Source organism: Teleopsis dalmanni, chromosome 2 (genome assembly GCF_002237135.1).
Source record: "Teleopsis dalmanni isolate 2A chromosome 2, ASM223713v2, whole genome shotgun sequence".
In the NCBI taxonomy this organism is placed as follows: domain Eukaryota; kingdom Metazoa; phylum Arthropoda; class Insecta; order Diptera; family Diopsidae; genus Teleopsis; species Teleopsis dalmanni.
Window position 1 is genome coordinate 169357098 of NC_051847.1, and position 18085 is coordinate 169375182.

The 18085-nt window shown below is 27.6% G+C and overlaps 1 protein-coding gene across 1 annotated transcript; it reads left to right on the top strand.

Annotated features, from left to right (window-relative positions):
* Nucleotides 1-8774: 8774 nt before the first annotated feature.
* On the top strand, nucleotides 8775-14432 carry LOC119685885 (protein hugin-like). The gene is made up of 3 exons (XM_038100284.1): nucleotides 8775-8887; nucleotides 13345-13615; nucleotides 13953-14432. Exons 1-3 carry the CDS (start codon nucleotides 8798-8800, stop codon nucleotides 14150-14152), a joined length of 561 nt encoding a protein of 186 aa, XP_037956212.1. The 5' UTR covers nucleotides 8775-8797; the 3' UTR covers nucleotides 14153-14432.
* The last annotated feature ends 3653 nt before the right edge of the window (nucleotides 14433-18085 follow it).

Genomic DNA, 18085 nt, shown 5'->3' on the forward strand with positions numbered 1-18085 from the left:
GACTGGATTATAGTTCATCACTTCATCAGACTAAGCAATAATTGACATTAGATCGTCATACCTCCCCGAAGAGCCTGTAACCATTCTGAGATTTAATACCTTATTAATACAAATATTACATTATTACATTTATTTATATTATTAATACTTGGGGATTATTATGTTGTCTTAACTGAAGTTTAGATATTTTTAAATGTAAGCACCTTATATGGTTGTGTTCCATTCTATATTTTATTCGAAATAATAAGTCTGTCCGCTGTTCATTCTGGATCATTCACGATAATGTATTTAGACGTTCTAATATACATTTCACAAAAGCGACAAACGTTAATTTTTGAGAAGTGAATTTGTGAGATACTCCATATCCATGAATTAGAGGTTAGAAAACGTAGAAAGATTGTAACTTCAGTTTAGTTTCTGTTCAAATATTTTTAATATTAAAAATATATTATGTAGATCATTTGTATAAGAATTTATCTTATTACAAATAATTCCACAAATAATGTTTAGAGATCAGAGTTCTATATAAATATTTAAATTCTTAAAAATGCTAGTTAACTGCACTAAAAAGAAATTACTGCAGTAAATTTCTATATAAGCACTTTTAATATTATAGTATGTCGATAGTTCTATAAACGAAAAATTTCATAACATATAATATCTAACTCCACAAGTTTAAATGCAATATTCTCAATATGTGGTTTATGAGAGAATCAATATTCTTGAATATGAAAATAAATATGTTTTGCTGATTCCATTATTATTATTTATAATAATTTGGTTTGAAGCAGATTTTTAAGATATACAAAAACTATTAAAAACATTTCATTATTTGCATATTCGATATTAAATTTTAGCGATCATATAAAATATATACAATTATCAAAAATATGTAACCGAATAAATATCCTACAAATATATATACAACATATATCAGAATATATTGTTAATAATTCCATTAAAACTGTTTTCATTATTATTTATTTAGATTTAAACTTTATTGTTAAAGTCGATTCTTTTATAGCCACAAAATCTGCTTGTTCTCTAATCTATTTTTTTTTTCAATTTACTTTATTTCGATGTGACCTCTTAATCGTTTTAAGAGGTTATTTGTTTCAATTTAATCAAAGTTTTTTTATTTGTGATCTCATCAATTCATGTGGTTTTTGGGATGTTCGAATTACGAAAGGTTCCAGCCTGTTCAGTTTCAGAATATCAGGCCATGATATCAATATCATCGGCATATGCAGCATCACATTGTCGTGAAATATTATTCCAGTGCGATAATCCTATGCTGTTTGGATTATCATTTTCAATATTAGGTTCAAGTTGAAAGTAGTAGTAGTTGGAAGTGAAATATTAACCATGTACATTCTAGTGGACTTCTAATCTCCCTTTTACAACTCAAATTTTTTGTCGTTAAAATTTTCATGATAAAGAGAAGTGTTGGCTAGTCTGGGGATAACTAAATTTTTTTTTAAATTTTTTTTTTGTCCAAATCTCTATAGCTAAGAGAAGTATGAACCAAACTAAATATTAAGGTTTCCAAAGCTCACCCTTTAATATTCAACATTTTCGTCGTCGAAATCACTATAGCGAAAAAAGAAATAGACAGCACGTAGTATTAACGGATTTTCGACTGGGTGCTGAAATCATGACTGTAAATAATTGTTCCAACTGCTTTTGTATAGTTTCAATATTCATTCACCCAGCAGCCAAGAGATTTTAGCCTGGATTGGACCTTTTTGAATCATTTCTCCCGGAATCGTTGAAGCTGAGTTGGTTTGTACACATATTATTTTTAATTTTCCGTTTACTTTGATATTCAAATGGTTTAAATACTTAAAATAAATTTAAATATGATTTATAATAATTACTTTCACAGTTAAATTTATTTTAATTGATTCCTATAAAATTTCTTGCGTATAACCAATAAGTCAATAAATAATCGTTAACATTTTTTATTTGAAATTGTTCACACCCAATACGTATACATAGTATTATCTGCTGCAATTTGTATCTATTATTGTATTTAATCAAAAATTTAATAAAGGACACAAAATTAATATAAAAGAAACGAGTAAAATTTAAAATTAAAATCCTCTACAGTTAATTTTGTAATTTTGAAGAATAAAAAAAAACTTCAACAAAATCCTATCAAATTCGACCCTTTTTGTCACATCAAAATGCACAATCCAGAATAAAAACTTAATAGGCTTAATTTTTCGGTAGCAGTATTATTTGCACTTATGTGTGCCTATAGGCAAAAAATAATAAAATGAAAAAAAAAGAACGAAAAAAAAATAGATAAAAATTCGATTAATAAACGGAACAAATCATTTTTAAGTATTTCTACTACACTTAATTCAATTAGGGAGTCCTTTTACGTACTCAGCAACCTTTTTTTCGTTTAGTGTCCTTTTTTTAGGATTCAAATTTTTCCACGCACTTTGTATTCCACTTGTGCTGTGAACATTTTAAATTATTTGCCTAAAATTTGGTAAATCAGAATATACTAATTGTAAACATTGAACTTGTATTTATTTTTTTTTGGTACTTCTCTGCTATGGAGTTCCTTAGCAGAGCAACATTGAAACTGTAAGGGCACAAGGACACACAGAAAACACTCATAAAAAAGGCACATTTGCTAAAACGGTTTTGGCAATGAAATCGCATCAACAATCAAATGTAAATAATAAATGTGAGTGGCAGCACTGAAGATGGCCGGGAAGAGACATAAAAGTGGCATTAAATATTAAGCGCTTGTTGAGACTGACTGAATAAACAATGAACGGCTCGACTCTGGCACTGGCACTGGCACTGCCACTAGTACTGGGACTGGCACGTCAATTCCGGCGAAACAGTAGCAAAATTCGTAAATTTGGCAAAGAATCGCTGAAGAGGCTGTAATATTAGCAATACATAAAAATAAAATCGAAATTTATAAACATTATTAACTTAATAGCAGGATTCGATGAAAAATATTATTGAAACAATGATCAGAGACTACAAGAATTGCAGTTAAAATACAATTTTTATGTGCCCATTTAATGTTTTGTAAATACGACATTTCATTCAATTTATGCCAAAACACGTACGGCTTCTGTGTTCCTAGACTTAGCCGCATAGATGAAATCTGAAATCATATATACGCATATACCTACAAATAAGTTAGTTGAAATCTGTGTTAGAGAAAATCTGAAATAAATATTTATGCATCGAAAGAGTTGCTTATTGAGCAAATTGGCTGTACCTAATAGGTACTGAAATCAATTTAATAAAATACATCGAACATTTAGACACGTGTTGTTGAAAGGATTTCTTGTTGAAAGGACGACAAAGTTTTTGAGTCAGAGTCAGATTTTTAAATGAACGACATTAAGTTGACATATTATAAAAATAAATACTACAAATGCTTAATATAAATATACTCTTTGTATACTCAACAGAACGTAAGGAAGTCATATATAAATAGCAGTACATAACCAATAATAAATAATATTCTGCAAAAAAGAGTGAACAGTTTTAAAGCTGAAACCACGCATAGAACAGGTAATTATGGACCTTCAGACACATGAGATTTTCAAAATATAAAAGAACAAACCTTCCAGATTTGGCAACAACGATGGAACAATGATGAATTTAAGAGGAAGATACACAGCAAAGTTAATTCCGAATCTAAAATTGTAGATGAAAAGGAATTAGTCACACAGTTACTATCTGGTTATGGATATTTTGGAAAAATTCTATACAGTTTCAAAAAGCAGAACAGCGCAGCTATATATACCGCGAATCAGTCGAGGACTATGCTGAGTATACTTTCTTCTTCAACTGCGAAAGATGGCATAAAGAAAGAATACAGTGTAGGTCACTTTACAGTCGAGAATATCAATGCAAAAATGACAGAACGAGCAGAAAATTGGAACAAAATCACATAATTCATTGAAAATGTGTTAAGGGAAAAAATGAAAAACCTAAATGCAAACTAATTTAAAACGAAGAGCAAACTAGGCGCAGGTTCTGCGAGAAGCAAGTGGCATGGGTATCAACTTATAAGTGATGCTATCTGAAGTAATCCTAAAGTGGTTTCGGGGGAAGAAATCCTGAAGAAAAAAAGGGGGGTTTAAATTCTACACAGTGGAAGTTGGATACACCATTCCGGCAACAATCGGTTTGAAGGTATATAATTCCTCCCATCTCCTCCCCACATAAAAAAATAGATCCGGTATTCCTAGATATTCCTAGCTGTACCAGTTTAGAGTCAAATCAAAAAAATGAAAAAAAAATTTTTTACTCTTCAATTTTTAAATTTTATTATTTTATTTTACTTTTATTATTTTATTTTCTTTTTTTTGTACTGTAGTGAAGTACAACAACAAATATTTTTTATTATTTTAAATAATTGAATTTTTGGCTGACCATACAGATATTTCGAGTATTTTTCAAATTGCGACAAAATCCGGTGGCAAATTATGCAACCAATGGTAGATCAGACATCTACATAACCATACTACATCACAGGGAGCATTATCGCATGGATTTCATTTTCATTGTGAATTATTGGTTGATATTTATTATTATCGGAAGTGACAATTATACACTGCGATCTATAAGATCTATTGCGTTATCTCGAAGTTAATCTTAAGAAAAAAAGGCTATGTATAAATATAATGATTTCTCTTCCTTCTAGGTTACAGCTTGCATTCGATTCAATGAAAGTTGAATGAAGGAATTGGATTCGGCATTAGACTATTTATATCTTTCGCCTTTGGATTTCGAATAACTAGATTTCACCAGACTGTTTAACCAGATTTCAGATGATTACATTTTTTTTGTTTAAATTATAATTTATTATAGTAATATGTATATCGATTTAAAAAAATTGGATTTTAGAATAATGTAACATAATTCAGTTTTATTTGCAACATTTTATTTTTCCAACTTCTCATTCCCCGTCGACATGTAACGAATTTTTAGTCGTTGAACGTGAGAACGTGTAAGGATAATTTTCTTTATTAAATGACAACTTTTCAAGTTCAAAAGTACACGAGTGCGTGCATAAATTAGTCCAATTGCTTATATAATTTAAATTTTTTGGCGTGCATTTGTTACAATTGTTCTGTGATTGGTAACACTCAAGGCAGACTGTCAAAGTTTTCAAGAACTTCTCTTATTCAATAAAGTAAATTATTTTTAAAAGAACTTTTTCTTTAGAAATTTCATAAAGAACTTATAATTGGTTTCTTTCGAAGATTTTGAAATTATATAAATTGAAGAAAATATGACAGAAACAAAAAAAATAAATTGTACTTCAATTATTAAAAGTAATATTACTTTCGGTTCTATTACATTTTAATTTGGAACTTGTTTTTTTGAGAGTTTTTAATTTGTTTTCCAGAATTTTTAATTACATATTTATTTTATTTTTAATATATTTAAAATTTTTTTATTTTATTATTTTGCTACATTTTAATTTTTATGTCCTTTCGACAATAAATATAATTTAAGCAAAACGGACAGTAATAGAGAGAAAATTAAATACCTAAAAATTATTTAATATTTTCGTGTTGAATCGTTCTTTGTTATATCTTTGGTCCTCTACGAGTTAGAGACAATAAGTTATTCTAGCATAGACTTGTGTTCATTCAAATAGATGGCACTACAATGCTACTAGATGTTATTACTAAACTTCTTCATACATTGACATACCTTAATAATAAATGTGACTTCAATAGACTACTACAAATATTAGACCTATGAAGAGGAATAAGAAAGTACAGCTTGTCGTCGCATCGGATGGATCACGAGCTTTATCACAAAACTGATATAATTCAATGATTTAACATGCAGCAGCTTCGTTGGCTTGTTTATGTTGTGAGATTGGATGAAGATGCTCCAGCGAAAAAATTTTATCGAAGTTGTAGAAAGTGTAGATAAACACCGTATATTTGGTAGAGTGATTAAATTATGGAAGCACTTAATAAGCAAAGCTGGAAAAGGCATGCACGCAGCAAAGACGCCTAAAGAGACACATCTCGTGAGACTGAAACCCAGTAATGGGTTGTTGTAGTCATTATAGTCATAAATTATAAGAAAACTTCGGAATTGTAAATTATTACTGGCAATAGGTTGGTAATAATTTTCATTCTTCAGGACTTTGGTGCGGAAACATATTTTCGAACTTTTAAACTATAAATTATATGATAACTATAGATTTGTAAATGACTAAAAATTGGTTTAAATAAAGAAATAAGTCAATTTAAAAATCTATTTTAAGTACAGTGAAGATTTTTTGATGACCGTATAGCTGTGTTAAATATTATCAAAGAAATATCGAACCCATATAAAACACTGAACCAAAGTTGCACTTGAATTGCGTTTTGGAATTTTGTTAATTTCTCATTCATTGTTAAACAGCAATTGCATTTGTTGCAACGCATAAATTACCGCTGTATATATTATTGCTTTTAACTGTTAATTCTTTATTTATTGTTATTACCTCAACAACACTTTCACTGTTGACAAAAACGCATAACCTATCGCTACATATATGTAAATATATTTAATATTAATTTTTATTTGTCGAAAGTGACTCGTTTTATGACGAAAAAAAACTGTGTAAAAGTTATAAGGCTTCGAGTAGAAATAAAAAAAAAACAACAAAAATTTTAGTTAATGTATTGAAATTTGGCTGACCATACAATGTTCTTTCAGGTACTGCCAAGTACTTATCATTAGTCGTCTTAGGAAATATTCGAATTTTTCTAAAATTAGTTTATAGTTCGTACATAATTTATTTGGGCTGCAAGTGCCATGACTAAATATATAGTCATATAAATATAGATAAATAAATATATATAACTATGAACTGTAATTTTTTTATTTGTCATTCTTGTTTAAACAATAATTGAATTGCTGTGATATAATTATAAAAACCATATAAATTAACACTAATTAGTTGCTTTGGCTAACGAACTTTGACTCTAAGCTTCAAATTTGGCAGGGTACAAGTTTAAACCTTTAAGTTCCAAGACCACTGCTTATGGGTATTTGGCAATACTCGAAATAGCTGTATTATTTCATGCAATTAACCAACATTAATTAATTAAAAATAATTAAAAAATTTTTTGTTCTTGCAGTTTCACTACTGTTCGATGAAAACCTCTTTATTGAAAACATTAGATTACATTAAGAATTTCGTTTTTTGTCGTCAAAACAGACATTTAAAATCAATCACTATATGTAGAAATATATTTAACTTTTATTTTATTTTTAGATTTTTTATTTTTTTTGCGCAAAAATGTATTAACTTTCGCTATATAGGTATGTTTAACTATTGACTTTTATTTTTGTTTAATTTATTATTATTTTTAAGAGTTGTTAAACTATTATTATATCTTTAGTTATTATATTTTTTTTTTTAAGTCAACAGTTGCACTTACTATGTTATAATTAAAAAAACGCATAAACTTTCGCTACATATATATAACTATTAATTCTTACTTTTTTTTTTAACTGAAACACTATTATTTGTGAAACATTTTTCTTGTATTAAATTTCTTTTTTTTATATATTTTTTATATAAATTTCCTACTTGACCAATAAGCTGTTGCTGAGTCGATTTTGAATATTCAAATATGTAATCCTCTTTTTTTTGGTGTTCATCCTAGCAGAAGTTTGGTACTCACATGTGGGATGTGTACACATCTATTGAACTGACACAAATCACAAAGCGAAAAGGTTGTGAAAAATGCTCGTGGGTGTTTATGTAATAATTTTATGCCAATTTAAACTGATTAGAAATATGTCGAATAATGAAAAACAAATAAAGTACCAAAATAAACAAAGCAGTGAAAAAGAAATGACCACTTGCTTCGCATGTAAATTAGAGAAGAAAAATAAATGAAATTTTACAAAACAAAAAAAAAAAAAATAAAATAAAAAAACATACAAAAATGAACAGATTAAAGTATTCACTATAGAAAATAGAATATATAAAATATATAGACAACCTTTAACACGCCCACATACATGTGAACACAGCATCGTCCGTTTAACACGACATGAATAATTAAACCAGAGAGGCAACGTTAGAACGTTTAAATAAGATTGATTGATTTATTGGCAAGTGAAGCAGCAAGTGGCACTGTGCAGCAGCACAGGCAAGTGATCAAATTAAGCGATTTGAACTGCTGATGCTATTTTACATAAACGCCTAAAAGTATGCAGTTCATAGTTGAATACGCACTCGCATATTGTACACGAACATCGCACAGACAACACCTCAGCAGGATGTCAACTGGAACTTATTTGTATTGTTGTATTAATGCGTTAAAGTTGCTCTTGCTATTGTTGTTGCTATTGTTGTTGTTGTTGCTGTTATTGTTGTTGCTGTTGCTGTTGTTGTTGTTGCTCGTTTGGTGTCTTTGTTATTTTGCAACTGATATCCTGTAGCGTTTAACACTATTAAGTTAAAGTGACAAATTGACATTTATCTCTTATTATCGTATTATCATTGTTATTACTGCATTCATTATAATGCTCGCCTAAATTAGTTAAACAATAAATAACAAATCATGAACTGTCACTTAATAGGAGAAAACGTCAACAGAGACGAAGACTCTGAGATATCCAAGTAGTACCGCTAAATTCACTATAAAAAATCGTCTTCCACAAGCAACCAGGATCAGTTGTGAAGGAAACGCCAAAAGTGTAGTGTTGTCCGAATTTAAATATAAAAGTCAAATATTATAATTTTAAATTGAATAATTTTATTTTTATAGTTTTTTAGTGAAAAATGAGTGGTTTAAGTTGTTGCACTTTTTTGTTAATGTTGCTGTGCTACTACTCTTTAAGCAATTGCAAGGCAATAACCAATGAACATCAAGTAAGAGAATTTAAATAAAATTTTAAATAAAATAAATTCAAAATATTAAATAAATAATAAATAAAATAAATAAAATAAATAAATTCAAGGAAAATTTCTTTTTAAATATTGTCATTGAAGAATTCAATAAAGTATTGTTTCTATTTTCCATTGGTATTTCAGTTTGTGAAAGTTTTTATCCATACAATGGCATTCATAACTAAAATATGTAATTGTGCATTCCATATACGAAAAACATTCTATGCATTTAACAAATTTCTTAAAATTTCATACACTTTCGATTAGTGCCATTTGAGTTATTTCATGTTTCAGTAAAATAATGCATAAATTTCGACAAGGCCAATAGAAATTCAAGCACACACCAAACTCATGGCTTACTCGGCATACTTGAACCCAAAATATAGCACATGCAACCCAATGAACTCCGAAGTGGTCCGAAATAATCCTAAATGTATGCTTTAAAATGAATTAAATATTTTGTATTTGGCAGAAATGTTCGCATTATTTAAAGTTTTAAAATATATCTCAAAACCTTAGGTAAAAATTGTTTCTGGCATTAGTTTCTGTTGGTCAATGCACATCATAGTTTGAGTTGCAGTTTGAGTTGAAATACAGCTAAAATGCAACAATTTTCAATGCAGAATTTTTTTAATTTTCTTGGTTTTCTTCAGTTCTTTTCAATTAGTTTTTTCTCCTTCTCCTACTCTTTCTCTATTTGCTGAATGTAATGGGATTTGCAATGCTTGTACTTTTATATAACTTTTGCAGCTACAACGTTTTATTTATTTAGAAAAATTCTACGAATATACGATCTTTATTTCAAAATGAATTCACTTGTGGTTTCATTTGTGCTCGACGAGAGTAAAATTTCATGTCATTTCATTTCATGTTTCACGTTTAAGTAAATTTTATATTTAAATTGATTTCGTGGTTATTCATACGTGCTGTGGTTTTATGTGCTAGCAGCTTCCAAGTAATCATTTCTCTTTCTCATTATTGTTTAAATATTTGCAAATTTTCCATTTTACCATATCAAACTGCGATAAGTAGAAAATGATAAGTTTTGAAATGATTTAAATTGGAATTTATTTTCCAATAGGAAGAAAGGAGGGTGATAGTAATAACACTTTTATACTTATTAAATAAAAAAAATTCAATATAAATTTTTATGTTCTCTAATAAGAAATCTATTTTTGAATCGAAAGAAGGGTAATAGTAGGAAAACTTTAATACTAAATAAATTAAATAATTTTAAATGAAATTTTTATGTTCTCTACCAAGAAATCTATTTTCGAAGAGGAAGAAGGAAAAATTGAGGAAACTCTATATCTAAATAAATAAAATAGTTAAATGTTTTTAATACTTTAAAATTTTTCAGTTTTAGTATCTTTATATTCAGTATTTTATTTTAAAAACTAAAGTGTAAAATACAATTTATTGTTAAGACAGTTTAGTCTTAGGCTTACTTGCGTTAACTTGAGAATTCTTGAAATAGTAAGTTATTTCCAACTATTGAATTATAGACATGTCTTGAATGCCATTTGCCAACAAGATAAATACCAACAAGTACAACAGTATTACATTGTACTGTTCTGTTATAAATTTATTTCAAATATTCTTCGCCTTTATCTCATGCTACATTTACATTTAGTCAGAGAGGGTCTTACAGTTTTCATCACTTAATATAAATATATTAATTTATGATATAATAAATTGTTTAAAAATGTCTAAAATGTTTAGTTTTGTAAAAGTATATTTCTTATAGAATTTGTAGCGCATTTCTTTTAGAATTAAACATTAGTCATAAATGTATTTTTTTATTTCGTTAACATTGTATATTAGTATATAATGTTAGTCAGAACAATTCGAAATAGATTAAGGAAAGTTGACAATAAAACTATGATGTTGTCTATTATAGATAAAATCTGAACTCTAAGGTATTTTAATAAATTTTTCTTAAATAATATCTGAGGTTGAAGCATTTGAAAAGAAAAGACTTTTATAATAAATTAAGAAACTGAATAGATTAAATAGACATATGAAGATGATTTCATATATCAAAATTCAAAAATTTCTAATTTCTAGATAAAAATAGATAAACTAATTTTTTTTTTGAGAACATTTTTCTTACTAAAAAAATATGAAAATAATTGTTTCTTATATTTATATTGATCACTGAAAAAATTTCTTTATTTATTTTTTAACATTTACAAAAAATATCATTCACGATCAAATACAATCTTTCAATAATCTCTCTTTTAGTGAAATTATTATTTCTAAAAAATAGCTGGACCAGGTGAAATTTTATGAATATCTCTCTTTTATTAAAATTATTTTCAAAAAGTAGTTTAATCAGGTGTAATCTTATATGGCTTCCAATTAAAATAAGCTTCCGATTCAGCTATATATACTAAAACTATTCAATTGAAATAAATTTAAAATAATAAATATTTCACAAACTTATGTTTCAGTTTCTAAATGTTCATTACATTGTTCTTCTTTTCTTTGTGATACCAGCTCAACCAAAATGGTCTAATTATGGACAATTAAATTTTTTTTCATCCTAATAGTATGCAATAAAATTTTTTAATGAAATCGCTTGGTAAATAGAGTATTTAGTCCATTCAATATTGCAAATAAGCTATCTCTTTTATATTATTTTCTGACATATTATCTACAACAGATTCCAGCAGTACAAGTTATGAAGACTATACTTAGTATCAATTTAACAGTATGCACTAGAAAGTCTAGATGACACTAAAATGACATTGAGCTATGGGAAAATTGGAATTTTTCGCATCTAGCTTATTGTTATGAGACTTAAAGCTATTCAATAATGTTCCTAAAATAATGACGCTGATAGAGTCAAACAAGCTTTAAACAATACAAGAAATTGTACGAGTAGAAATATTAAGAATCCAGAATGACTTGATAGCTCTCCTCAAGTAATATCAGAAGTGGATATTCTTCCGTGGAATTTAATGATATCAGGGCTTAATCTATCTTATTTTTCAATAATTATTTTGATTTGTGGACCACTTAAATGACTTCATCATTTATATATATTCCGTAATTTGAAATCATAAGAATATTCGTTTCATCATGACTACCCCGAACAAAACTTAATTTTGATTGTATAGGTTAGAATAACCACCACATTCGCAAGATCTTCCACTAATAAATCCATATGTTTTACTTGTTTTTAGATATTTTGTGTGTTATAACTTTTAAATGAGATATAGTTGTTAGTCAATATCTTATTTCGTTCATAGTCAATAAAGAGATATCCTTCCATTAACGAGGAATTCAGATTATTGAGTTATTAATTAAAGTTTTGTGATGGATAAAACAAGCTCATCATGTTCAGATTCTATAACTTATACATATAAAAAATTTTATCTAATATTCCAGCATATTGTTAGAGTAAGTTCCAATAATTAGATGTAACTTTGATCTCAAAACATAATTTTTTTTCTTTTGATAAATATGGTAGATGATTATGGAAAACAATATTTAAAAAAATATATGTTTAAACTCTTTAATGTTGCGTCTGTTCCGGGATCTTATTTATACACTCCCGGGTGTATTATGTATACCTATGTTTAAGAATAAACTTTATGGTGTTGGCTAAAAGGTTAATTAAATAGATCAATTAACTTACTTAATTAAATATTTAATATGAATTATTCTTTAATAGTATTATTAATTTTTGCCACATAAAATTTTATTTAAAGAATCATATTATTCATAAGAATAATAACGGAAGTTTTTATTTCATTTCTTTTTCTGTTATATATATTAACAAATATGGCAAAAGTTTCGTTGTAACTGAGTTTAATTCTCTGGATATTTGTCATAAAAATAAGTAAGAAATTTATCTTCAGTAACTTAATTTGATTCTGACACCAAAATTTCGTTAATACGGTTTGCGTATTGATTTTCTCTTAAGGAATACTTAGGGCTTGTTGAAATGAAGTTACAAATTAAAATATAAGTATCTGTATAGGCATATATGTATGTATGAATTGGTAGGGAGAGGGAACACTATAGACCTGTAAATCCCAAAGGTTTCTCGTATTTGTATACAAGCAAATAAAAGTACGGAAAAAAATGAAAAAATTAAACAATAACCTTACACGTGTCGAAAGTTGTGAATAACAGTGCAAATCTTACTTCGACAAAGTGAAATGAAAAATAAAATGCAAAGCAATAAAACTGAAACAAAAAAGAAAATACTAAAAAAAAAAAGTTGAAAAAGTACTTTATGAACTGTGACAGCTTCTGCTTCAGCTTCAGCTTCAGTTTCAGCTTCAGCTTTAGCAACAGCATCAACAGACACAATACAACCTTAAAGTCGCACTTAATAATAAAAACGGAATGAAAAAATTTCATGAAACTCTAATGGCATTTCCGTTTTTTGTTTGTGTTTTTTTTCCGTACACTTCCTGTACATTTAGGCTACGAAAAAGGTGGATTTACCGAATCACATCGAAAACGCACCATTCACACCCGAACAGCAAATTAGGCACACAGCAGTAAAAAATGAGGCGAGGCAGAAGCGATCTCAACGCGATTTGGTTGAATATAAAGACTTGAATGACATTCTTGAAGACCTTGAGGATAATAACATTGCCCAAGCCGCTGCAGCAACAACACCAACACAGGACTTCGATTTGGATAATATGCCACCAGTTACCTATTACTTACTTTTGCAAAAGTTGAAGCAGTGTGAGTATTAAACAGTCTATATTATATGAGTGGAAGGAACACCCCTATAAAATTATATGATATATATGGCATATGCATAATATTAGAATGGAGTAAGACACAATAGGTGGTCAGACTGATTAGTTGAATTAATTTTCTATTTTCGTGATATTTTTATCACGCTAATGCGGTGTTTTGTTTTGTTGAGGGAATTTATTTTTTAAAACTTTTTTTATTTTAAATATTTTATATATGTTCAGGTATTAGTTAGGTATATATATTTTTTTTTGCTGTTGCTTTATTAAAAAATACTAATTCCTAATATATTTCCTTGTGGTATTTTTAATCTCCATTGTAGTACAAAGCAATGAGCCCACATATCGCGTGCGTACTCCACGCCTTGGCCGCAGCATTGACTTTCAGTTAATGGACGGTGGCGCTAATGGCAATCCTGAGGATGAAGTTGGCATGTCACGACAATTTGTATCGCGCGTCATTAAGAAATCGGTGCCATTTAAACCTCGTCTGGGAAAACGTACACAAATGTGCGACTTTTAATAAATTTTTTAAACCACAATTTTATTTAATTTCATTTTTTTCATTTCTATTCTTAATTATATATATTGTTGTTATTGTTGCTAGCGTTCATTGTCAAAGGATACAAAATTATGCAAGGTTGAGGTGAAAAAAATTAAAAAAAAATATATATAAAAATACACTTATACTACAAATAAAAGTAATTGAAATATATGTAATTGCCAACAATGTGGATAATTTTAATTGAGGCTTTGCTTAGGAAAAAATTTTCAATGTTAATGAAATAATAACAAAATAAAAAAAAAACAAAAAGGATGGAATGGAATACTTTCGAAAGGACAAAATAAAAAAAAAAAGATAAACAAATTTGAACTAGTTTAAAAATACTTAATATATTATTCCGATAATTATATAGTTGCAACATGAAAGTGGTTCCATTAGTAACGATTTGTAAATTATTAAAAGGATATCAGTATAGACAGGCAGTAATTTTGTTCTTTCATATTGTATAACTGAGAAAATTTTTTTTATTTCATTTTCATTGCTTTCAATTAAAATTATTATACAGAATTTGTTGGACAAAAAAAAAATGAAAATACTTTAAAAGTAAAATTATATATATATATATATTATACATTAATATAGTTTAAAAGTGCAAAGCATTTGTTGAGGATACGATTCTCTAAGTAAGAACATTTTGACGGATCAAATTAAGGATAATTGAGTAATAAGGAAATTAACCTATACTAAACACTGTACTATCTCCTGATAAGTATTGACAAAAGGAGTCAATTGTGAAATAATATATTTAGAAAAATATTTCATTATACAATATTAAATCAATTATTAACAAAGAAGAATACTTTATATGTCTATTATTAAACTTTTTAATTTATATATCTTTATCACAATATAAGAACATTTTCTGACTTTAAATGATTTGAATTAGATTGAATGTTAATTAAAGTATTTAAATTTTTAATATTAATTCAATTAAAAAGAAAAGAAGATTCCATGACATTACTGTATTTTTACTGTTATTAAATCTTTAAAGGCATATATATTTAACACAAAAAAAAACATCTTTTGAATTTAAATGATTTTAATTGGATCGAATTTTAAGAAAAGTATTTTAATCTTTAATATTAATACAATTAAAAAGAAAAGAAGATTGCATGATATTACTATGCAAAATTTCTGAAGATTGTAAGGCACTTAACTTTATAAAGAACAAACTCAGTGTTTGCATGACGTTAATTGTATCTAATTTTTAGAGAAATATTCAATATTAATTCAATTATTATTAAACGAAGTGTATAAGATATTACTATGTTTAATTATTAAAATTTATAAGACATATAGTGAGAAGTATATATACGTATATATTTATCACTTATAAAGAACAACCTCTGACTTTCAATGATTTTAATTAGATCGAAATAATAGCTTTCTGTAAAGAGAATTATATAAATATTATAAAAATGGCCTTTAAATTTATTTCTGACAGTTTCATTAGTAACTAAAATATGCGGCAAATTGTTGAATTTAATTATTAAAAGATACTCATACGCACTGTAAGCCAAGTAAACTTCAGTATGAAGTAACGTATACGCACTGTATGCTACTGAATAAGAAAAGAGCCAAAAACTTAAAATAAAAAAACGTGTACATATATATCTATCTATATAAATATATACATATATATATAATATTGAATGTAATTTTTAATAATGTTATTTATAAACATTTTAAACTATACCATTACCACTCTACTTAACTACATTATTGCTTTATTCCATTTAAAAATTATTATTTCATATATATAACTGAATTATTACTAACTTTTCTTTGCGGGTATAATTTATTACAATCTCAGTATGTGTTCAAGTGATTGTACTTGCATGTATTAAAATAAATGAATCAAATTTAAGTACTCGAGTAAATGTTGAAGAAAATTGTACACAACCGAATGATATATGGACATATATAAATTGTAATATATAAAATGGAAAAAATATATAAAATAAAGAACAAAATTAAAAAAAAATAAAGAAAATGCAAAAGTGCGTTAAAGGCACGTATTAAGATAAAAACAAATTCAAATGGCGTCATTTATACTGTATAAAATCTATAGAAAAGGAAAACTTTAGTTCAGCGCAACAATAACAAATGCTCGATTTATAACAATTACATACGTATAGATATGTGTACATGTCAGAATATATATATACATATTTGTATATGTATGTACATTACTGCAGGCTATGTAGCAAAGGTAAAAGTTACTCTTAAATGTTACTCATAATTTTGAAAAGTTTTTGGGCTAATGGCACTTACCGAGTCTTATCAATTGTTGCAATACGTAACCTGAACTTACCTTAACTAAATTTATGTTGTGCGTTCACACTTAAATATGCACAGACGTACTTTACCTTTTTATGCCCCCAAACTGCTGCTATAACATTAATTTCATTGCATACTTTTCGGTTACTAAATTGCTTATGGCATGTACGTACATTTTAGCGCTTTAAGACGTGCTACTTAAATGACAGCTGAGCAGCATGAAAGATAAAAACAAACCAAAAACAACAAAAACAACAACAACAACAACAACCACAACAAAAATAAATAAAAATTAAATCATGGGAAAACATAACGAAACGAAACCGCATGAAAGAAATGCCTAAAATTTAGTGGCATGATAACTCATATATCGAAACATGATAACTCCGTAAATGGCAATAAATTTAAATCTTTCCCCAAAGCAATTGAGCTTGAGCTTAGCATGTACGAACTTGCCTAGAAGAGATACTAACACGCACATATATAGTAGAGTTGATCACATATACATGAGTACATATTAGCGGCGGGGGGGCCGTGGTAGAACAATTTTGCTGATTAAATGCCATACTGCTGCCATTATATTTGTTTTGCATTAGTGTACTCTACGGCCACAGCGCCTGTAGAGCTTAAAAGACTTAAGGTTCAGCTCAGTTGTATGCCAATAAGTAACTAAAGGATTACTTCCACGTTATTGTTTGTGTACAGTTAGTATGTATATTTGGTACCTTAAGACATATAAGCATGTTTGGTATTTGTGAAAGCCTAAATGGGTAGGTTCTACAAAATTTATTTTTCCTTAACAAAATTTATATGCAAAATTAGCTGCAAGAAAAAATGTGTTGGGAAATTGTTCAAAATAAATAACCGTTTTTTTTTTTGCTATACTTCACATCAAGAGAAAACCTTTTTCCTTTCTCAACGAAAAAAAAAACAGAAAAAAAATTATAAGAACAATGAAAGGCACCACAAAAATGTACCCTTTAAAAACATTTGTATATCTTTGAATTATATTCTAAAAATATTTTATGTTTAACCATTTTTATGGTTTGTATTTACATAATAACACTAAAAAGTTTTCGAGCCTGTTGTGAATTTATTACAAATTGTAAACCTACTAAAATTTTGAGATTTTATTGCTTATTTCCTTCTCGGTTTCGGTTTGTTTAATCAAATTTAATGTTGAAAAATTTATTGTCCATTGTCTGCAAAGGCGACTTTCATCAAAATGGCAGCAAGAGTTCTTGGTTCACTTTGGTATGATATACATATTAAATTATGTTTCTCTTGATTTAATAATATTTAAAATTACTTAAACATATGTATAGTATAATATCTAATATAGTTTTCAATTTTCTAGGTTGCTCATCTACTTTACGCTATGGAAATATAGATTTAATTATATTTCTTTTGATGAAGTTATATATGTCGTTGTTGTTGTTGTTGTGATTTGAGTTAGTGGTATTGCGCACTTTTACTCTTTTGTGGCTGGGGGGCTTATTCCTGCTCCACACTAAACTTTAACTATACTAGAATCATTATCATTTATTTTTATTCTAACTGCTGACGAACCGTAGATCAGCATATCTTCCAGTGCGTCCTGAGGTGGACTTA